The sequence below is a fragment of the Leptonychotes weddellii genome, chromosome 9 (genome assembly GCF_054177405.1).
Source record: "Leptonychotes weddellii isolate Sample4059 chromosome 9, ASM5417740v2, whole genome shotgun sequence".
Lineage (NCBI taxonomy): Eukaryota > Metazoa > Chordata > Mammalia > Carnivora > Phocidae > Leptonychotes > Leptonychotes weddellii.
The window spans coordinates 19,181,532-19,205,134 of NC_138377.1; the positions used below are offsets into that span (position 1 = coordinate 19,181,532).

The 23,603-nt window shown below is 35.1% G+C and overlaps 2 protein-coding genes and 1 non-coding gene across 18 annotated transcripts in view; 1 reads left to right on the plus strand and 2 right to left on the minus strand.

Moving 5' to 3' along the window:
• Nucleotides 1-23,603, plus strand: part of CEP128 (centrosomal protein 128) — a 381,239-nt gene that overhangs the window by 66,692 nt on the left and 290,944 nt on the right. For 13 of the 15 annotated variants that reach the window (XM_081830112.1, XM_081830119.1, XM_031028191.2 and 10 more), the window contains 4 exons: nucleotides 7,924-8,010; nucleotides 10,648-10,722; nucleotides 12,649-12,769; nucleotides 19,896-20,047. In XM_081830112.1, coding sequence (XP_081686238.1) covers nucleotides 7,924-8,010; nucleotides 10,648-10,722; nucleotides 12,649-12,769; nucleotides 19,896-20,047 — 435 coding nt within the window. The remainder of the gene's footprint in view (nucleotides 1-7,923; nucleotides 8,011-10,647; nucleotides 10,723-12,648; nucleotides 12,770-19,895; nucleotides 20,048-23,603) is intronic. The other 2 variants (XM_081830117.1, XM_081830118.1) reach the window with 2 other exon arrangements.
• LOC115940965 (large ribosomal subunit protein uL11-like) overlaps nucleotides 1-23,603 on the minus strand; it is a 103,802-nt gene that overhangs the window by 62,407 nt on the left and 17,792 nt on the right. The window contains exons 3-4 of one of the 2 annotated variants that reach the window (XR_014148329.1): nucleotides 13,095-13,160; nucleotides 11,589-12,554 (exon numbers count right to left, since the gene is read on the minus strand). Coding sequence is in view for 1 of the 2 variants with exons in the window: in XM_081830124.1 (XP_081686250.1) it covers nucleotides 13,095-13,113 (19 nt within the window). In the remaining variant the exon portion in view is untranslated. Of the gene's footprint in view, nucleotides 1-11,588; nucleotides 12,555-13,094; nucleotides 13,161-23,603 lie in introns of those variants that run through there. The other variant, XM_081830124.1, reaches the window with a different exon arrangement.
• LOC115940967 (U6 spliceosomal RNA) lies at nucleotides 22,289-22,395 on the minus strand. Its single transcript, XR_004075692.1, has one exon. It is a non-coding gene; the product is annotated as a U6 spliceosomal RNA (small nuclear RNA).

The window sequence follows — 23,603 nt, forward strand, 5'->3', positions numbered from 1 at the left end:
AGCAATGAAAGGTGTTATATATTTACAGGGCATTCTGCTCAAATACATATAAAACTTGAGAAATTTTATTTTAATTTTTTTTAAACTTGAGAAATTTAAAATTTTTGTAATTATTTATGATCTTCTGTTTGTCAACAATTCTAACTCAGTGGTCCTGTATTTAGAAAGTCAAATGAAGTATCATATTGCTCTGGGGTTTCTAATAAAACTCTGAGTGTCCTTTTTCAAAGAGGAAACTACTCAGATAAAAACAGACCCTCCACTAAGAGCCTTTGCTTTTTGATTTTGAAGGAAATCCTGGAAAGTGCACTTGTTGGACTCACATTTAACTTTACTTGCAAGATTATTCGTAAGTGAAAGATTGCATAAAAATAAAATCCGTTCCAGTAAAAGCAGTGGCATTTTAGGGAATAATACTCATTACCATTGTTGCTTTTGAATTAAAGAAGGCAAAAGACTTGTATGTCTTTTTAGCAAACCAACTTTGTAGGCAGTAATTAAGGTTTTGTTTTGCAGATTGGCAAATTTAATAACATTTAAAGAATGAAATCCTGACAGTAGTCAATAGGGATTTTACTTTTAAGTTATTTTTATAGTTCTGGTAGATCTTGCTGATTCATCCAGGGTCTCTGGCCTAGTTAGTCTTCCATGTGGCCTTTGGCTAAGGTTTAGGGTAAGGACTATGACCATGGAACAGAGCAAAGGGAATTGGCTCTTATGGTGATTGAACCCATGACCTTGGTTGGCTTCATTGGCAAAGGGTGCCCCAGCCAGTCACAGACTCCATAAATATGGACATAGTAGAAACAGGAAGTTTCCTATTCATTGGGGAAAATAGGTCAGTAATAAGTGACCCTATATCCTACCACAATCATTTCTATAAAAGCTCTTCAGATTCCTGAAAAAATAAACACCTTATCATAAGAAGACAAAAAAGAAAAAAAAATAGACATCTGGGCCATTCTCAAAGAGAAGCTTTGAGTTTTATGTTTCAAGACCTCAGGTATCTTTCAAGAACATCATTAAGGATTAGAGTTACCATCAGAAGTAATACCGATGTACTTAACTACTGATAAATCTTACCTAACTGCATGATACTCGATATTACTCTGCCTTTTGAAAAACAGGAATGGTTGTATCTTGTGACTCCACACACAATGTGCTTAGCACTTCCATCTGGAAAATACACATAATTCAACTGGCAGCAGGTTTTTAGAATTTCTCCCTCTGATATCCCAAAAATCTGTATGGTGTTATAATAGTAATGATCACAGTTGGGTTCTCTTTGGACTTTATCATGCAGGTCTACTTTAACTTACTAAACTTTTTCTTTTTTTTTTAGTGGTAGTTGTTTGTATAGGATTTTTGTCCCTTGGTTATGGCTGAAAAATAAATTTCTTTGAACAATTTAAGTAAAATCTAGCTCTTTTTGAGTTAAATATTGGTTCAGGGATTTAGAATATGAATGCATTGTTTTCTGTCTTGAAAAGAAACTTTTTTTTTTTTGTTTGGTTTGTGTTGGCACAGATAATCCCCAACTGGATGAATTTAAAGGCTAAAATTTTCCATGACTTTAGCTAGTTCTCATGTGGGAGGAATCTCTAACTTGATTTAGGAAAAAACAAAATTTAGAAATTCACAGAGCTTGACAGAAATAAAATCTATGTTAATTTAAGTGAGTAGTAGTAGTCCTGAGCGATAAAATCCTGCTGCATTATGCATATATATTCCTTTTCAAAATATGTATTATTCTATTGATATTTGATGGTTTTTAGAGTTGTGATTTAGGTTTTCAAAAGAGAATTTTGGAAATAGACACCAGATTTCCAAATCTTTTAAAAAAATCTCAATTAAATATGTTTCTTATTACAGTATTTTATACATATTAAGTACTTAATGTTTTTTCTTGATTTGAAATATAACAAATGTTCTTAAAGCTATTTAAAATTTTCAATATACATTAATATAAATTTTTAACTTTATAGTTCATGTGGTCTACTTTGGATCAGAATTACATTATATTGTGAAGCTTAAAATATTTGCTAACTTTTATTTTGTACCTACATGAAGAATTTAATTATAAAAATATATTCAAATGAGCTATGAAGCAATGAAAAGACATAGAGGAACTTTAAAGGCATATTATTAAGTGAAAGAATAATCTGAAAAGACTACATACTGTATGATTCCAACTATATGACATTCTGGGAAAGAAAAACCATGGAGTCAGTAAAGAGATCAGTAGTTGCCAGAATTTGGGAGATAAGGGATGAATAGGTAGAGCACAGGATTTTTAGTGAAAATACACTATGAAAATACACTATGATACTGTAATGATGGATACCTGTCATTATATATTTGTTCAAATGCATAGAGTGTACAGCACCAAAAATGAACCCTAATGTAAATTGTGAGTGATTATAATGTGTTAGTGTAGGTTCATCACTTGTAACAATGTACTACTTTGTTGAAGATGTTGATAATGGGGAAGTTATGCATGTATGAGGACACTGGTGTATATGGGAACTCCATTTCCCTCTCAGTTTTGCTATGAACCTAAAAGTGCTAAAAAAAAAAAAAAAAAAAAAAAAAAGTCTTTAATAATACATAGTAAGAGCAGTAGTTTTCTAATTCTCAGTGACATGACCTCATTCTTTGTTACTGGGAAAAAAAATCTGACTTGGAAGTTTGTACCTTTTAAAGGGTAATGTTACTGACCTATTGTTCCATGTGAGCAGATTTGTTTTTCTATAGTTTTTTTGGTTTACCAGTGAGTCATCTACATGTTCTTGTCCTTGTGACCAAAGGCATGCACTTGGAGCACTGCTGAATGGTTAGGATGAGACAGGATAGTTTATGTTCATCATTTTTTGTTTGTTTGTTTTTGTTTAAATTTCAGTGGCCTGTGTGGGAGTTAACATAGGACCTACCTCTGTTTCATTCCAGCTCCATTCTTACCCAAGCGGGCTGGTCCCTTTTCAGTAGACAAAGGGCCTTTAATTCCCTATTTGTTCTTTATTTTTGAGTGTGTTATTTTTTAGAGCCTCTTGATAAATATGCCTCCTGTCAAAGTTGTGGGAGTTTTTATGGTCAGATAAGATGTCTACAAACATCTTCCTTTTCTCCTTTCCTTTCCTTTCTAAAGGAAAAGGCTGCTTTTTTTTAAAAAAATATATGTAACCATGAGAATTCAGAATCCTCTACCTCTAAAGAACTACAGTAGTATAATACTCAGTATGTTAGTCTTTTTAATGGAAATAGGCACACTTAAGGAAAAGAAGAAAAATTGTTGTTATTAAAGATTTAAATGTGCTCCAGGGACGCACTATTAAGGCTCAGTGTTGTTGCTGTAATCTTAAATGTGTAAAAGACAATCTGAATCCTGGAGCAGGGCACATGATAGCTTTATAGCTAAACTGCTTTTAGAGAAAAAAAAAACACACTTTAAAAAGCAAAATAACATAATAATAGAAATTCATTGGCATGTGATTTTTTTTCTCTTTTTATAACTGCTTCTACTGGGTCAGTTTTAATATAATTCTCATTGCTTGATCTAAGTCAAATGGAAAAGAAATATAGTGCAGCCTCATACACTTAAAAAGATAATAGATTAAAGTTTATTATTAAGGTTTAAAGAAATAGCTTGTGATTTTGATTCAGTTTTTAAAGTCTTTCTCCTTGAGTGTTATTCGTGTTTTCAGAAGTTAAAAGTGCATTAATATGTTTTTACTAGGTCTTAAGAGTTAGATTTTCTTTGTCTTTCACTTTAAACTAGCTAATGTAGAAAATATGTTCAGTATTCTGGGCTAGATATTGCATGTGTGTTTACTTGTTTACTGACCGATGGTCTGTAGGAAGCAGAAATAATGCTCAAACTTAATGACATTTCTAGATGATATGGTGGATATACAGTAATTTGCTTTGGGTTGCTCCTTTAGACCTCACTTTGGCTCCTCTACTGAAAACAATAGAATTTAAGTTCTCATTGACTAAACTTTTCTAAGACTTATATATCCTTAGAGTAAAAGGAGAAAAAAAAAAGGGGGGGTATTAAATAAGATTTTGGGCACCAAAGTACAACTATAGTAGAAAAGTATATTATTTGGAAAAGCGATATTATAAATAACTGGTCAGATGTTGAAGGTAGAAAGTGATGAGGAAAGGACATTTTTTTTTGCAGATTCCTAGGTATCCAAAAGAATTAGAGGTTCTTTTATTCAACTAGCTCATATATAGAAATTAGGATTTTAAAAAAAAGTTGACTTTCTGAAGAATTATGTTATTGTAAGGTATAATTCCATGTTATAAAACACAATTTGTTTAATTAAAGTTCAGCTTATTGATTTCTATTTCTTTAACATCAAGTAAAATTATTAATATTTATACTAATTATAAAAAATGAAGATTAAATATCTATTAGTATGAGCATAAAAATAATTTCTCACATTGCCCTTTTGGGGGGAATGAATTCTGGTAACTGATAAGTCTTCACAGGGTCAGGGAAGTAGGGGTGTTGGGTGTGTTTACAAGTATAACTGTTCAAAATTGAATACTGGAATAGAGGCAAACTGCTCTGCAGAACCTGGAGAGGGAGTTTTAGAAGGTTGTGGGGAAGGTCCAGAAGGTGCAAAGAAAGTAAACAATGAGGATGGACAAGATGTAAGGGGACAGGGAGGTAGCCCAAGAGAATTAAGAGAACAGCCAGTGTTTGGTGGGGCTTTGAGGAGTGTATTCCATCGATCTATAATAGTTTTATATAAATTCCAGATCACTTATTAGTGTTTTGGGGGTAAGCAAGTTATCTTGGGGTAAATGCAGAGAGTTTTAGCGTTCCACGTACTGGTAGGAACTGACCTCTGAGTTAATTTACTAGGAATCTGGGTGGCATTAGATTATAAGGTTTGGTGGGGGAAAATTTTGTAGACTAAAAAAGGCCTGATAGTGTTATCTTTGCTCTGGCTTTGAACTAAAATTGGTAGGTGAAACTTCAAGGATATTTGTATAGTCTCAAAGTATCTACCAAAATAAGTGTTAATTACTTTAGTGGTTTTTAACATAGCACCACACGTTTTTTGATATTTTCCCTCCACAGGGAAGTGGAGCTTAATTTTCCTTTTGAATTGGAGTGGCTTCTGCTCAGGAGTTTGAATCCAGAATCAGAGGCTATTTATAGTTTAATTAAACTTACCAGCTGCCAGAGGAAGTCTTCCTTGTAATAACCCCCCACCCCCACCATGGAAAAAGCCCAGGCTGGTTTTTAGCTCAATGAAAAAATATTGAAAAGATAACCAATTAAGTTTAACTCATTTAAAACAAAATGGGGCTAGGTTGAAATGATGATGTTGAGAAGTGAAATAGTTCAAAACTTTATGAAATGATTAAAAAATGTAGCAACAACATCTTTTATCTTTTCATTCTCTTACACACGCATGTTGGCTGGGGAAAGCGTCATGGAAAGAATAAAGATGCCTGCAGTCAGTTTCAGGTTTCTAGGGTAATTTAGTGCAGGCAAAATTTATAAACACATCCTTGAATAGATTATGCATATAGAGTTAAATATTATTACAAATTCCACTTACCCTACAAGAAAGGACAAATACCAAACATCAAAATCATTTGATAACTACCTGAAAAGCAGTACGATTCAACTACTTGTACCCCACTTTCCCTCTTAATAAAATTGGCTTAATAATAACTTGTGGATTTATAAATGATGTGGTTTGAAATGTTGGGGTTCAAAGCTGACGGCCAAGAAAGAATTCTTGAGATCTCTTTGGTGCAAAAGGTTTTTTTTTTTTTTTTTTTTTTTTAAGATTTTATTTATTTGGTAGAGCACAGGCAGGCAGAGGAGTGGCAGGCAGAGGGAAAGGGAGAAGCATGCTCCCTGCAGAGCAAGGAGCCAGTTGCGGGCCAATCCCAGGACCCTGGGATCATGACCGGAGCTGAAGGCCATTGCCCAACCCATCCACGCAGGTCCCCCATAAGGGTGGCTTTATTGAAGCACAGGGACAGGACCCATGGGCGGAAAGAACTGCACAGGGATCGTGAGGAGTGGCCAATTATATACTTTCAAATTGGGAGGGGGTTAGGGATGGCACAAACCTCCGAGGTATTTTGGAGGCAGATTTCCAGGGCCTTGATGAGGGGACTACTGTTAGGAAAAGGTCATTTATTACTGTTTAGTAAAAACTCAGTCATGAGACCCTTCAGATGTATATCGATGGGTCGTATGCTTGGAAGATGATTGCTAACATATGTCTTGGGGGCTAGAGATAAAGGAAGTTTTCAAAGGAATTTTTATATGTTAAAGTAGACTTACAGGATCTTGGGGGTGAGGATAATGTTAAGCTAAGATTGCATTTTGCCCTTAGCAAACCATTAACATCGAGGCAGCTGAGTTCCTAGAGGAATGTCACTCTGCCTGTTACAAGGACTTGTCAGTGGACTGTAGGTAGTAAGCAAATCTAATATTTTCTTTGCCTTTGTTTCCCACATAATAAAGATTAAGTGTATATGTTCAATATATATAATGTATTTAATATGTAAGAAGAAGAACGCCTGGACATAGTGAATGCTGTAAGTGTTGTAATATTACTATACTCAAACCAAAATTATTTTTCATTTTGATGATGCCTCTCTGACTTTTTACTCAATTCCTTTTTATTAGAGTTGGAGCTATGGCAGAGGGAGCTGTAATTTCCTGACAGGGGGCCATGGTTATTTTATATGCATGTATATTAGTATCCCCAGCATGGTGCCTGACACATAGTAAATGCACTTAGGAGTTATTTGTTGGATATGTAAGGTAAGGAAGTTGAATATGAGCGATTATATTTACATCAAAACAATTTTTTTTAAAGATTTATTTATTTTAGAGAACATGCGCGGGGGGGGGGCAGAGGAAGAGGGGGAGAGAGAGAATCTGTGGCAGACTCCCTGCTGAACACAGAGATCCAAGGTAGAGCTGGATCTCACCATCCTGAGGTCATGACTTGAGCCAAAATCAAGAGTCAAATGCTTCACTGACTGAGCCACCCAGGTGCCCCTGCATCAAAATAGTTTTTAACATGTTTTGCTGTTTGTCTAAAAATTGTTTTTCTGTTGAGCACCATAGATCTTGTTGGAGACCTCTGGCATTTGGCTTTTCTCAGTTTGGGTGTCCTCTGCACATATACCTTGCTAAGTCTAAATGCTAGAATTATCAAAATTTTTCTTAAATAGAATGCCTTTTAAATGTCATGAAAGATTGCTCCAAGTATATATATTTTTTCTTAAGTTTAATTTTGTTTCACTGTAGAGCAAACCAAAACACACATTTTTCTAGTTACCTTTTGAAATTCAAATTTTCTTTAAGTTCCTTTTTTCCATTTTATTAAAGAGAGACAAATGTAGAAAAGAATGCTTTCTTTTCTCTTTGTGAAGAATGGTTTGAAGGGCCAGTTCTGTGTAGTGATAAAACATCATACATGTAATAATGATGCAACAAGCATGTTTCTATCTTAAGATATTTTTTCAGAATTTGAAAAATTAGTGAGCTAATTTTTATTATTATGTCTAAATGGTTGAACAGATAATGATTTTTATACTATTATTTCACCTGGCAGTAAGCTTTGTTTCCAAGAGAACTGTTAGCTGTCTACACTCCCTAAATGTGTAACAAAATGCCCAAAGATGGGAAAAAGTGAAACTAAGTGGAAATTGATTAGGAAGATCAAGAAGTTTTTTATATTTGATACAAAAATATGTATCACTGCTGAAGTGTTCTTAGGACTTCACTGAATGAGAGGGTTGTAATTCCTTTGTGTATGTTGTACAACTCATAATCATCTTCTTCCCCCCTTTTCATTAATAAATCCTAATAGTGTCTTTCAGTTCTGTATGTATTTTGGAATAATACATATTTTTTCGTATCTTTCATTCTAGGCATTGAAGAAACAAGAAGCTAAAGCAGATGAAAATGAGGGAGTCATGAAAAATAAGCTAAAACAGACCAAAACTGAGAAGAGTCAAGTAAGATTTTGAAAGTTATCTTTCAAAGAGAAATGGGGCCGGTGATACTTGTTGAGTGCCTTGAAAATTGTCCCTGAGATCATTTGTTAGAACACAGTGAAGCCTTTATGTTTTGATGTGGAGTCGCTTGGTTTGATAGCTCTGCTATTCCTGCAGCTTGCTCTGGGAAACATGCACAGGTCATTTGCTACCTTGTCACCTGGCTACTTACTCCCTTTCTAGAGGCCAGTTGAACTTTATCGTTCCTTGCTGGGGAACACTTAGGAAGCTTGACTTTGTTGCAGGGTTATTTAGGAAAGACCTGTTCTTTAAAGGGTGGGTTTTTTGAATATATTCATTTTCATCATAGAAAATCGGTGTAGGCGCATTAAATATTAAGGACTTTTGACCTATATTCATGTCTGTGAATCTATAGAGCCTGTTAGCATGTTAGGCATTTAGAGGACAGCCAACTCTCCTCAGTTTGCAAATGAATAGATTTAAGCATGAGCCCAAGGTAATGAATGATAAAATGAAAATTTGCCCCTGATGTGATGTTCTCTCCTCTGTATCACTCTGTAAATCTACCATTACCTCTTTGATTTTTATTTCACCAACCTATGTCGAGTTAAATGATGCATCCATGCTCCCATTACGGTGAGCAAGTCGTGTCAGGCCATTGTGCTTGCTCTTAAGGAGTTGAGGCTGCTGGTATTCCAGGGAGCATAACCAGTATGGGCCTTGGTAGATTTTGAAAACATTTTGACTGAAGTGTGATTCCTTCCCTCTTGATTTCTCCAGAGAAACCAGAGGACAAGTGAGATAATATTTTGTGTGGATTCTGTGATTCTATATATAGTTTACTTTTTTTTTTAGAATATGACACTTTCGTCTACGGCCATACCACCCTGAACGCGCCCGATCTCGTCAGAATATGATACTTTCTTGGCCACATGTATAATTTTTTTTAAAAACTTTTATAACCAAATTTAAAAAGTGTTTTGAAATAGTTATAGATTCATAAGGTGTTGCAAGACAAAATGTAGAGAGAGGTCACATGTGCCCTTCACCCACTTTCCCTCAGTGGTAACATTTTGCATAATTGTCCTTCCATATCCAAACTGAAAAATTGATTTTGGTGCAATCCATAGAATTTATGCAGATTGCACGAACATTATGTGCACTCATTCATGTATGTGGTTCTATGAAGTTGTATCATGTATAGATTCACATTACTGTCACCACAGTGAAGATACAGAACTACAGTGCCCCTTTATGTTACTCCTTGATAGCCATACCTACCCCATGGACAATATTTAAAGGACTAATATATAGGTAGTAGTTTAGTCAAGTGAAATGATAACTTAGGATAACTATCACAAATCTAAGCACTAAATAATAACATAAATTTGTGGTTTCACAAAACAGCCTGTTACAAAATGCAAACATGTCTAGCATGTGTAATCTCAGGAATGTTAACAAACATGTGTCCCACCTGTAGGGGTGAAAAAGTAATTTTCCCTTTACTCTTCTAGGTTCTTTGGCTGATCTAATAATTAAGTTGACATAAAATAGATTAACAGGAGAAAAACAAATCTGATTTTGTATTTATAGGAGCTGCATAAAAATATGAGCTCAAAGGCAGCCAGGCAGTTGAGGCTTATATACTATCCTGAGCTGAGGAAATGGGATAGAGGTCTTGGGCTTCAAAGGGGAGAAAGACAATTCAGAGGAAGAGGAGAGGAGCAAATGTTTCATAAACAAATGTTTGCCTCGTCTTACAGATAAGTCTTTCATATATAAAAACTTATCTGTGGTAATAGCTCTCTTCCTGGTACAGACTCCCTCTCTAAATTCTTTAATGTAATTCAGGGAGAGGTAAAAAGCTTTTCCTGAGTCTGTTGGGTCTTGATTCCCTTCAGCTCAAAAAATCCTTATGCCAAAGAGGCATATTTTGGGCAGGGCGGGGAGGGTGGTGGCATATTCCTCTCCCCTTCACATCCTTTTATATTTTCAACTTGTAGTAAGCTAGACACATTCAAACTTTTTAGGTATTTTGTCATCTAATTAGCACATTTTCTGTGAATATTTATCTTATGATTATATTATTAAGGAAATTTTAAGTGTCTTAGTCTGAAATTAGGTATTTTTAAATTTTAGGAATGTTATGAATATTGGGAAATATTAGGAATGTTGGAATATTAAGAATATACAAAATCACCAATTGGATGAAATATACTTTAGTCATTGGGTCCTTCAAGTTTTTATTCTAATTCAGTTCAATATGACATTACATGTACTAAAGGAAAAAATTGCTTTGGAATTTAGATTACAATGATTTAGAACTGGAGGAATCTCGGAGTTTGTCTAATATAAAGGCCTTATTTTAGAGATGACAGAAAGGAGACCTAGGAAAAGAGTGTCATAGTTGAGATGGGAACTGAACCCCTGAGGTCTGGTCTGGTTCACTTTTTGTTATCCAAATAACATTATTTTCATGGAGGCATTGATATGTTTTGATAGCAAGATATTTTTTCATATTAGCTGTAAATATCTTCTGAAAAGTTCTCGAGTTTTCTCCTCTTAAACTATGCCCATAATAATTTAGTTATTTTCTGCCCCACTGGACATTTTTCTTTATCCTTTGTTAAACTCTAGCTTGAACAGGAATTAGAGGTATCCCGAAGGTTACTGAATCAGTCAGAAGGCAGCAGAGAAACACTTCTGCATCAGGTAAGTCTATGCAAGCTAAGATAATCTACTTTTAAATTAAATCAGAATTGAGTCCCATTTTCTATTAAATGTCTTTGTGAAAGGAAGAAAAAAACCCACCTAGGTCTAGAATTTTTTTCCCCTAAGGAATGTATATTAAAACACATAAGCAAAAGATGAAATCCTTTCAGGAAGAGTCAGAGAAAGCTGGTACAAAACACTGGACCAAGTTCCCACTGTGATAGCGTGTCTTGCTGATTGCTGCTCCAATTTAGAATTTCTCTCTCTTAGCATAACCGGTGTAAAAATGAGAGTGGATGTGTAAGATAAAATTTTCCCAGGGGCTTAATTTTATTCAAGGAGGCACTGGGGAGTGAAGGAAGAAGTAAAATACATGAAACAGACCTTTACATATTCAAGTTACTTTGCGTTGTCTTATATTTACGTTTTCAAGTTGCTACCTGCCCCTTTTAACCAAAGATAAAGCTTAATTTTAAAGCATAACATTTTGCAACCCATTAGCCTGTAATGAGAGTTTGGTGCTTCTGCTGTTTAAAGTTCAGCAACTTGAAATAGTCATCTTACATACATTGGATAAGGGCGTATAGATTTTTTTTTTTACTTTTAAAATTTTTTATTATTATGTTAATCACCATACATCATTAGTTTTTGATGCAGTGTTCCATGATTCATTATTTGCGTACAACACCCAGTGCTCCATGCAGAACATGCCCTCCTCAACACCCATCACCAGGCCAATCCATCCTCCCACCCCCCTCCCCTCTAGAACCACCAGTTTGTTCCTTAGAGTCCATCATCTCTCATGGTTCATCTCCCCCTCCGATTTTCCCCCGTTCATTCTTCCCCTCCTGCTATCTTCTTCTTCTTCTTCTTTTTTTTTTTAACATATAATGTATTATTTGTTTCAGAGGTACAGATCTGTGATTCAACAGTCTGACACAATTCACAGCGCTCACCATAGCACATACCCTAACTGCCTCTCTGCCTGTGTTTGATATAAACTGCACTCGTACCTTTCTGTTTTGAGTTGTGGCTTACATAAGTTGCTATGTAGTCTGCTAGGTAGGTGAAGATGTCAGGCATCATAGATGCTTAAGCATTTTGACAATTAGTGCTGAAAATACACCATAACACCTATTTTACAAAACCTTTAAAAATGTTCACTGGCTTTGTTCTGCAACCATTCTTACAATGGAATTAATGTTGGCAGAGTTCAGACCTTTTTTTTTCCCTGAGCTCTGACTTGTGATTTCTGATCTCATCTTTTGAAGTAAGAGATTACTGTGTTCAGGTTGTCATTGTGACTTTAACTGAGTCTTTTTGAGACTCCTATTTTGTTTAATGATTACTGGGGACATATCTGAAATGTGCTAGGCAATTTGCTAGTCTTTAGAAATGATGAATAACATAGTCCCTGACCTCAAGGAGTTTATAGTTTATTCAGCAGCATTTATTTCTTATTTTGAACAGTACTTTGATATTAAAATATGCTAAATTGTGATCTTTTCACTTCAGGTTATCAATCAGTAGACCATATTCATATAAAAGAGGAGGAGTGAAAAGTATAAAAACAGTTATGGGTGTGCTTGGGTTAATAGTAGTAGAGTGGACTGAGTTCACAATAAAGGATTTTTTTTTGCGTGTGTGTGTGTATGTGTGTCAAATTCTTTGTCCCAGTAGACACAGAGAAGGGGAAAAGACATTCTTTGTGGAAGGAATGGGAGGAGTAAAGAAATAGAGCAAGAGACTATTCCACTGTGCTTGGCATAACAAGGAGGTTAACTTGGCTTCAACTTGTGCTGACAGTAGTCCATTAGAAGTAATGTTTTTCCCTAGAAAAATAATTTGAAATAATTTGTAAGTTCAATTATTCTTTTCCTGCATTTAAAACTGATAAAAGTGTCATTTTTGACAATATGTATGTAGGTAGAAGAGCTCCGTACACAACTTATGAAAGCAGAAGGTGATCGAAAGGGTTTACAACATCAAGTATCTCAGATGTCCAAGCAACAGGATGAACAAGGAGATGACTGGAGGTTTAGGAGAGGTATAATTCTGATTTGTAAATGTGTGGGGTTTTTTTTTTTTTTTGATCTTTCTTAAATACTTCCCATTTTCAGAAATGCATTTCATACATTGTGCTCTTGTCATCTTATTTCTTGATCTACTACAAGGTTTTTCAATAAACTAATCCTAATTTAGCATCAATATTTTATCAGACTTTATTTTTTAGTTTTGTGTTTACAGCAATATTGAGCAGAAGGTACAGAGATTATTCTGTATGCTCCCTGTTCCCACACATGCATAGCCTCCCCCATGATCAACTTCCCCTCACTGGAAATGTGTTTGTTTGTTATAACTGACATACCTACCTTGACACATCGTTGTCATTTAAAGTCCCTGGTTTGCATTAGGATTCACTCTTAGTGTTGTGTATTCTATGGGATTGGACAATGTATAAGTGACATTTAGGCACCATTACAGTATCATAGAGTAATTTCCCTGTCTTAAAAATCCCTTGTGCTCCACCTTTTCATCCCCCTCTCCGCTCTAACCACTGGCAACCAAATCTTTTTACTGACCCTATACTTTACTTTTTTCAGAATCTAATATAGTTGAATCATACAGCGTTTCAGATTAGCTTCTTTCATTTAGTAATATACCTTTATGTTTCCTCCATGTCTTTTCATGGCTTGGTAGTGCTCTCTCTCTCTCTCTCGCTTGCTCTTTTTTTTTTTTTTTTTAGCATTGTCTGAATGTACCACAGTTTATTTATCTATTCCCCTACTGAAGGTCATTTGGTTGCTTTCAAATTAGGCAATTATGAGTAAAGCTGTTATACACCAAACATCTGTATATAGGTTTTTGTATGGACATAAGTTTTCATTTACTTTGGATAAATACCAAAGAATATGATTGCTGGATTGTATGGTAAGAGTATATTTAGTTTTGTAAGAATCCTCCAAACTGTCTTTCAAAGTGGCTGTATCATTTCTTCATTCCCACCAGCAATGAATGAGAGTTCCTGTTGTTCCACATTCTTGTCAGTATTTGCAGTTGTCAAGTGTTCTGGATTTTGGCTATTCTAATAGGTTTGTAATGGTATCTTGTTTTAATTTACATTTCCCTGATAACATATGATGTGGAGCATCTTTTATTATGCATATTTTCCACCTGTATATCTTTGATGAGATATTTATTAAGGTCTTTGGCCCATTTTTTAGGCAGGTTGGTTGGCTTCTTGTTGAAGTTTGAGTCCTCTTGATATTTTATTTTTTATTTCTTTTTAAAGATTTTATTTATTTATTTGACAGAGAGAAACACAGCAAGAGAGAGAACACAGGCAGGGGGAATGGGAGTGGGAGAAGCAGGTTTCCCTTGGAGCAGGGAGCCCAACAAGGGGCTCGATTCAGGGCCTTGGGATCATGACCTGAGCCAAAGGCAGAGGCTTAACGACTGAGCCACCCAGGCGCCCCTCTCTTGGTATTTTAGATAACACTCCTTTATCACCTGTCTTTGCAAATAATTTCTCAGTCTGTAGCTTGTCTTTTCATTCTCTGGACGGTGTCTTTTGCAGACTGAAAAGTTTTAATTTTAATGAAGTCCAGCTTATCAGTTATTTCTTTCATGGATCATGATGCTGCTCTTCTACCTAAAAAGTCATCATCAAACCCAAGGTCATCCACAATTTCTCCAGTCTTCTAAATTTTTGTAATTTTGTGTTTTGTATTTGGGTCTGTGATCCATTTTGAATTAACTCCTGTAAAAGGAATTCTTATTTCCATGCCTAAAAGTCTGTATCTAGATTCATTTTTTTGCATGTGGGTGTCCAGTTGTTCAGCACTACACTATTTTTTTTTTTTTAATTTTATTTATTTATTTGACAGAGAGAGACACAGCGAGAGAGGGAACACAAGCAGGGGGAGCGGGAGAGGGAGAAGCAGGCTTCCCGCTGAGCAGGGAGCCCGATGAGGGGCTCGATCCCAGGACCCCGGGATCATGACCCGAGCTGAAGGCAGACGCCCAACGACTGAGCCACCCAGGCACCCAGCACTACACTATTTGTTGAAAACAACCTTTTCTCCACTGTATTGTCTTTGCTTCTTTGTCAGAGATCAGTTGGCTATTTTGATGTGGGTTTATTTCTGGGCCTCTGTTCTGTTTCATTGATGTATTTGTCTTTTTTTTTTTTTTTTTTTGCTAGTACCATACTCTTGATTATTGTAGCTTTATGGTGTATCTTGAAGTTGGATAGTGTTAGTCTTACAGCTTTGTTCTTCTCCTTCAATATTGCATTGGCTGTTCTGGATCCTTTGCCTCTCCATATATTTTTAGGATTAGTTTGTTGATATTTACAAAATAACTTGCTGGGATTTTGATTGGGATTGCATTGAATATGTAGATCAGGTTGGGAAGAACTGACATTTGGCAGTATTGCATCTTCCTACCCATGAACATGAACTTTCTCTCCATTTATTTCATTCAACTATGATTTCTTTAATCAGAGTTTTGTAGTTTTCCTCATATAGATTTTGTTAGATTTATATTTAAGTATTTGGATGCAAATTTAAATGGTATTATTTTTAATTTCAAATTTCACTTGTTCATTGCTGATATTAGCATCTAATTTTAATCTCTCCTCTGCTTTACTTTTAAACCCATTTCAGACATGCTTATCTCATGGGGCTTTCTCCTAGAAAGAGCCAACAAAGCTAGTAGTGGAATTTTTTCCAGCTTCTTATTTCCATGCCTAAATGTGTGTGTGTACTTGTCCTTGTACTTAAATTGGCAATACCCCTATGTTTTCATTTTCTTTTATCCCAATTTGAAAATATGTACAAACAATTAAAATTGAGATCCTATCTTTTTTGTGATTGAGATCCATGACAAAAATTAATCATCTGGCAGAAGTGGTCATGAACCATATGACTGGCTTTTTTTATGTAGATTAGGAATACTTTGTGTTTGAGAAATGTTAGAATACCTTTTTAGTGGTGGTGTTGATTTAGGTTGTGGAATTTAATGAGTCTGGATGTATTTCTTTTTGGAAGTTTACTTGTAACAGAAATGGTAACATTGAAATTTTATAATGGTTTCTAATAGACTAATCCAGATTGTTGAGCTTGTAAATTATTTCAGTAATGAGGCTTCCTACTCAAATGCCTAAATTATTGGAGAAACTCTTGTAAGCATTTGGTGTACTATCAAATTCAGGGAAGATAAATATTTTCCCAGATTCCCCACACATAACTCAGTATGTTGCCTAAGTTAGAATTTCCACATTGCCAGAAAATCTTCACTAGGCAAATGCTGACATACCTATCCTAACATAATTGCATGCCATTAAGTTCACCTAAGTTTCATGTGATGTTATAATTGAAATATATTTTGACATCAAATATTTTAAAATTTATTTTTAAAAGTAAAATCCTAAGGTTTTTGATTATTCATCAAATTTGCATAAAGATGCACATAAGAACTCTTATTTTGTTTGGAAAAAGACTGTGGTACATTTGTTACATGTTTTCTCACCTTATAAAAAATCTAGTTATTCTGGGTGTAAGTCTTTGAGGACTAGAAGAATGTCACTTTTCTTAACTACTTACCATTTTTAAAAAAAATCTGAAAGTTCTCATATCAATATCATAATGAACTTCTTCACCTTCTCTTAATGGTTCTAAAATTTTCATCTTTATAGAATAATTATTTTTTTTTAAAAATCTGCCCAAGAATTCACATTCATAGTCACACACTGTTGCTGTTCATTCCTCCATCCATTGCAAAATAACGTCCACATCTGCTTTTAAAATCCACTTTGCTGGGGTGCCTGGGTGGCTCAGTCGGTTAAGCATCTGCCTTCGGCTAAGGTCATGATCTCAAGGTCTGGGATCCAGTCCCACATCTGGCTCTCTGCTCTGCGGGGAGTCTGCTTCTCCCTCTGCCACTCCCCCTGCTTGTGCTCTCTCTTTCTCCGTCAAATAAATAAATCTTTAAAAACATAAAAAATGAAATTGACTTTGCTTTACTTTACTAGTAGTCTTCTCAGTCAAATTCAAAGGAATCATGGTATTACTTTTCTTACTTGACCCCTGTTTTTCCCTCTTCCTTCTTGGAACTCTTCACTGACTTCTATGTTTCTACTCTTTCCTGGTTCTTCTGAGTACCTTGTTTTCATTCTTTTCATTTGAATCTTTTCCCTTTGTTCACAGCTTGTCTTTTAAATGCTGGGTGTTGTCTAGAATCCTCTTTATGGGGTTTCTCACTTAATAGTTCTCCCTAGAGGTTGTTATTTAAATCTTATGCTTTAGCTATCACCTGTAATGATGATCCCTAAATCTTAAGTCCACTAATCTTCAGTCCCCCAGTTGGAGCCTCTCATTGGACATCTTCATGTGCTATTCCACAGAATGCCCCAGTCAACAGATTTACAGCTGAGTTCATCCTTTCCTCAAAACCTGTTTTTATTTCCTGTTTCAATTGATGCCACCATCTTTTATCCAAATAGCCAAGGCTAAAATACAAAGAACATCTGAAATTATTCCTTCTCTCCTCCATCTGCTTTGTCCCTCTGTATTTATAGATCTTGGTATTTCTTGAATTTGGCCCATCTTCTTTATTCCCACTATCCCAGTTTAGGCATGCTTTGTCTCATTTGTATTACCCTCTTAACTTATTCTATTCCTCTGTGATCTGTCTTCTATACTGCTGCTACTAAAGGGATGCTTTCTAAGCCACAAACCATTCATGTTACTCTTGCTTAAAAGTTTTGTTATATGTTATTGAGTTCTTACTACACATGAGGCATTTTGCTACACATTTTATGTTATCTCCTTTAGTTCTTATAACTACACTATAAGAAGGGTACTAGTCTTATTTCCATTTGAATAAGGAAAAAAAAAAAGACTGAAGAATAAAGAGATTGCCTAAGGTCATATTTGTGGGAAGTAACAGACCTGAATCTCTTTCTCCCCAAACCTGAACTCCTCAAACTCTTAACTGCTATGCTGTACTGACCCATCGTGTTTGTAGCAAGTGGCAAGTGTTCTTCAAAGTGGAACATATGAGACAATCCCCTGGGTATGAGAGGAGAGTGTTCGTAACACGATTTACATTTTATACCTTATGTTTTAAGTATTTTAATTTTGCTAAACGTTTTGTTATATATATGTATGTGTACCTAGGTATATATTTATATATCCATATTATTTTATATGTGTCTAGATTATGAAACTTATCAAATTATTATGTTTCCACATTAAATATATGTTTCACAAATTATGTATATGTATTAATACATGTATTCATATGTATTAATATCTCCATATTTTATATAATATATATTCCTGTTACTTTGTATGTATAATAATATATATCCTGAAATGTATGCCTATATATTAAGATAGACACTCTAGAGATAGGTTATATGCACACACATATGCATATTTATACCTATCTAAATATAAAATTTAAAATATATATTTATGGGGCGCCTGGGTGGCTCAGTTGGTTGGGCGACTGCCTTCGGCTCAGGTCATGATCCTGGAGTCCCGGGATCGAGTCCCGCATCGGGCTCCCTGCTCGGCAGGGAGTCTGCTTCTCCCTCTGACCCTCCTCCCTCTCATGCTCTCTGTCTCTCATTCTCTCTGTCTCAAATAAATAAATAAAATCTTTAAAAAAAAAATATATATATATTTGTAAAATGAATACATACTTTTACACATAAACAAATACGCATATTTTCAGGTTGGAAACCTAGCAGGGCTGCGCAAAGTATGGCCCAAGGGGCAAATCCAGACTTTTGTAAATAAGCTTTATTGGAATATAGCTATTCCCATTCATTTATTCACTGTCTAGGTTACTTTTGCAATACAATGGCAGAGTTGAGTAGTTGTGACAGAGATCATAAGCCTAAAATATTTACTCTCTGACCCTTTACAGAAAATGTTTGCTAATTCCTCATCTATAGGATAATTTCTAAGCTCCCTAGCAATGTATAAACACCCTGCTGACTCTCCTTCTTCCTTCCCTCTTATGTGGTAGCTATGTGGAAGTACTGTGTGCAGCTACCTGAATATTAAGTCCAGTATTGTATCTCTGTGCTTTATGTCTCTTCCTTTCTCTGAATTATTACCCCAACTCCCCATCTCTTTTGCTTGGTGAGAGTCTATATTCATTCTTTAACTTAGTGTCTGTTTCTTCCCACCTGAGTTTTTCATCAAGATAGAGTTAATCACTCTCTCCTTTGTACTATTTCTGTATGATAACTGTATCTGTAAAATATCTGTATAGTGTCTGTCATTGCCTTTATCATGCTATTAAAATGCCTATGTATCTTCTTCCATCCATGTACATACAAGATGTACAATTTTGAACACTTTGGTATCTCTTAAGTTCAGATGTGTCTTATGAATGATGTATAAATTTAATTTGCTAGTATTTCCTTCCTTTCCTTTCCTGGAAAGGAAACTACCAGAAAAATAGTTAAATTGGTAATATATGTTCCAATTTTTGGCATCTTAGACTCAAGGAAGTATTTTATATGTCTTGTTTCTATTCTTGGAGTTTAAGGTAATTGAGAAAAGGTTTTTGTGTTATTTATGTTTGAAGAAGGTGGTGTTACAGTGTCCTGGCGTCACAGACCAAGTATGTTGAATTAAATACTAAGTCTGTCTATATTGTTCAGTGATATAATTTCAGGTGGTAGTCTCCAGAATTAGTTAGTTAGTGATCATACACAGAGATTTAACAGTATCATTTGTTTATTTTGCAAGAAAGAATTATTTTGTGTGTCAACTTCAGTAATTTTCAGTTAATGTATAACTCAGTTGAAAATTCTTTCAGTATTTCTGTGTTAGAGTTTGGAGGTAGAGATGTAAGGAAAGTTAAAGAAAAAATATGTAGGATTTCCCTGAGTTCAGTTGTACTAGAAATCCGATAACATTTCAAGTTTTAGTATCAAAATGGAATAATATTGGATAACACATCAGTGTATGTATTTTAGAATACTGAGTGAGACTTGAAACAATAGGCTGGCAAATTCTGAAAAATCTATTGAGTGTTAATAGTGGGTTATGTTAGCTGGAATATTAGAACACCAAGGCTTTGTACCATTTCAAAGTACATTCTCCTGTGAATAAAGAACAACTGTCAAGCCTTACATTTTCTCTTTCAAGGGGTTGAGCAGGAAAAAGAGAATCTGGAGAAGCAGATGTCAGATTTGAGGGTGCAGCTGAACTTCAGTGCAATGGCATCTGAGTTAGAGGAAGCGAAGCGGTGCATGGAGCGAAAAGACAAGGAGAAAGCACAGTTTGCAGCACATATAGAGGTGACTTTGCTATTTTTAAGTTGTATTCAAAGGACTTTAGTTCTGTTTCAGAGAATTGCTTAATGAAGTTTTAATAGAAATTTTGTAGTATTTTATGAACTCTAGTTTGAGTATATGTAATGTAAAGTTATGTAGATGACTACTTTAATTATACATAGAGATGTCTATGGATTCATTTCTCTTTCATTTGGACCTTAAAGCCAGGAACCTATTAAACTTGAAAACATTTTTGTTATAGTGGCAGTTGAGCCCTTCCTTCAGAGAGATGGGGCCTTTCTTTGAAGGAATGGTGAGTTATCATTTATTTTGGGGTGAAACTGGCAGAAGGCACAGCAAAAAAAGGTACCATAAAGGTTTTTAAATCTCTCACGGCTCTACATGAGGCAGAATTGGGGTAATTATCCAAAAATATTAAAAATCAAAAGAAAGAACTTCATAAAAAGGAGATGTCTTAATTCTAATATAATTATATAAATTATATCAAACATGGATGACAGATTTGGAAATAGATATGTATCAGTCCTCTTCTATATCTGTTTTTATTAGTGAAGTTGTATTCTAATTGTAATAAGGTGCCACATTTGAAGAATTTTCTAAATTATAATGAAAGGTAGAAAATTGGTGTTAAAGATACCTAACTTTATATAATACAAAGGAAATATTTAATGTTACTGCAGTCTGAGTTTCTCTTTCATCTTGTCAGTGCATCAGTGGAAAATGTATTTTAGATTTGGATCAAGATTCAGATTGTAAAGATAATGAAATATTGACATACTTTTTACAGAGCCCTCTACATGTATAATAAATACTTATCAGAAATATTATCAGAGCATTTGTAATTGTAGGACTTCTAAAGTTTGCTTCATGGTTATTAATTATTTTAGTCCTGCTGATGAAAGTGCTGAGATATTATTTTGCCGAAGTTAAGTATTAAAAATTAGAAAAAGCTCTGTTAATAAATATCAAAGGTAGAAAAATCACTTTGCTAAGCTGTTTATAACCACATATTGGTCTGTCCTCTCTCTTCCTCTCCATTGTTTCACTTCATTTAGCACTTGCAGAATCAATCAATGAAAAAAAAAAACTCACATTCCTAGGCATTTAAAAAATTATAATAACCTAATAATGCTCTTGTTCAAAGAGCCTGGCTTTCCCCTTGTCCTAACAATAGTTCTTTTACATTTTCACCTGGTTAGGGAAAGAGTTGGCATTCTCTTGGGTTAGTTTGGATTGGTTGTACGGGTTTGGATGTGAAAGACAGTTGGACAGAGAGGTTGAACATTTACTCACATATCAAATACTTAATGACTGTCTATTACATGCCAGGCACTGTTCTAGGTGGTGGTGACATGACAGAGAACAAAAGCCAGGCAGATTTCCCTGTCTCTGTGTGCGTGACATTCTAAAATTGACGCAGAAAGTTCTTTGAATTTGTCTCAAGTCTAATTCAAATTCCTTTTGGAGGATGACAGATTTTTTTCCCAGTTGCCATTAAAAAGGTATTACAAAAAGACATTGTTTATTCTGGAAGAAATTTCCATTAATTAGTTTTATTTTCCCCCCGACTTTATTTTTAACAATAAAATAATTAATTAAATTTTATATCCATTGTTTTAGATTTTGTGACACTTCTGATTATAGCTTATTTTTCATACCTTGTGAAGGCCCTTTGAACATCTCCAAGCTGTTCTCAAAATGACATCTAGCGTAGACTTTGTGATGGTATCGGTCATGGATCACTCAATGTGACTTCTGTTGGGTATTTGATTGAAATTTAATTGACAAGCATTTAGTTTCTGCTTTAGTTTTCAAAAATATTTGGTGTTGGGGTCACCTGGGTGGCTGTTGGTTAAGTGTCGACTCTTGGTTTAGTCTCGGGTCATGATCTCAGGGTCGTGAGATCAAGCCCTACGTTGGACTCCACGCTGGGCATGGAGCCTGCTTAAGATTCTCTCCCTCTGCCCTACTTGCGCTTGCTCTCTCTCTTTAAAAAAAAAAAAAAATTGGTGTTGCCTTAGACATTCTATAATGAAGTTTAATCTTCTTTAGTTGCTTTTTAGAAACCAAATATAAATAAGAAAACATGCACAAAATGTGACTAATTGGTCAGGCCCCAAAACATTTGCCATAATACTCTTTCTTGTGGTTTGTTCAATCACTAGTCTCTTTCTCTTTAACTTCCTAACACCTTTCCTACAAAACCTTATACCCAGTCTTGTCAACTCATTTTTTCTTTTTTTTTTAAATATGGAACGCTTCACGAATTTGTGTGTCATCCTTGTGCAGGGGCCATGCTAATCTTCTCTGTATTGTTCCAATTTTAGTATATGTGCTGCCGAAGCGAGCACTTAACTCATTTTTTCTTAAACTTTCCTACTCATTTCCATTTTTTTGACTTTATTCCCGTTGTTCACTGTTCCTACAAGGTCCTCTTTTTGTGGAAATCCTAAGCCTTTTCCTTCCTGAAGCCTTCTTTGGCTATAGCTTCTACATGTGATAATCCTTCCTTCTATACCCCATCCTTTCACTCACATCACTAATATTCTTATGGCACCTTTCTCACACTGCCTTAAAGTATATAGGTATATGTCTTTAAAATTTCAAAATGAATTGAAATGAAGGAGATAGGGGACTGCAGAAGAAAGCTGCCCTGTCACTAAGACAAATCTGACCTCGATGTCCTTACCTTGGTGAAGACCTTGTGTTTCAGTCTTGTCTTCACATCTGGAAACTTGAATTTTCTGTGTCCTAGAATTAATGTGGCCCAGGAGACATTCATACTAACCATGAAACCCATCAGAGAACAGTATATAAAAGAGTGCCAGCTCATTGATGTACCCTGTGGAGGCTCTATATGGATATTTAAACAGTTGTGTGCAGAGCATCAAGTCACCCAATTTTCTATACCTAGGTTTTAGAAAGGTGAATTAGTAACCAAGAAGTTGCTTGGTGAACACAATCAGAGAATACTGATGTGTAAAGGACTGTTTGTTCCTGGCTATGGTAAGGCTCTCCCACCCTCTACCTCTCTTTGACAGAGTCCTTGTAACCAGGGATCTATTTATTTCACCAGATTCTGTTTTTATTTTTGGAGTGTGTTGAACTGACTTCTTTTGTCTTTCTAACAATCTTCTCTGCTTCCACTCTGATGCTCAACCTTCTGTTTGCATTTTCTTTTAATATGTTGCTATGCACAGATTTTGCTCTGGGCCGTTTACCAGTACACAATGATGTTGTAATTCAAACTTGTGGCATTCTGGAAGCCACTTATGAATTAAATATGTATATCTTTCTTCAAATCATAAATGAGTATGGGTTAAGAACCAGGTCTTATCTCTGTATTTCTTTGTGCCCCGATAGTGTCTTACCCATATTAGTATTTGTTGACTGAAATAGTGAATTGTAGAACACTTTTTTTTGTTTTTTTTTTATTCTTATGTTAATCCCCATACATTACATCATTAGTTCTAGATGAAGTGTTCCATGATTCATTGTTTGTGCATAACACCCAGTGCTCCATGCAGAACGTGCCCTCCTCAATACCCACCACCAGGCC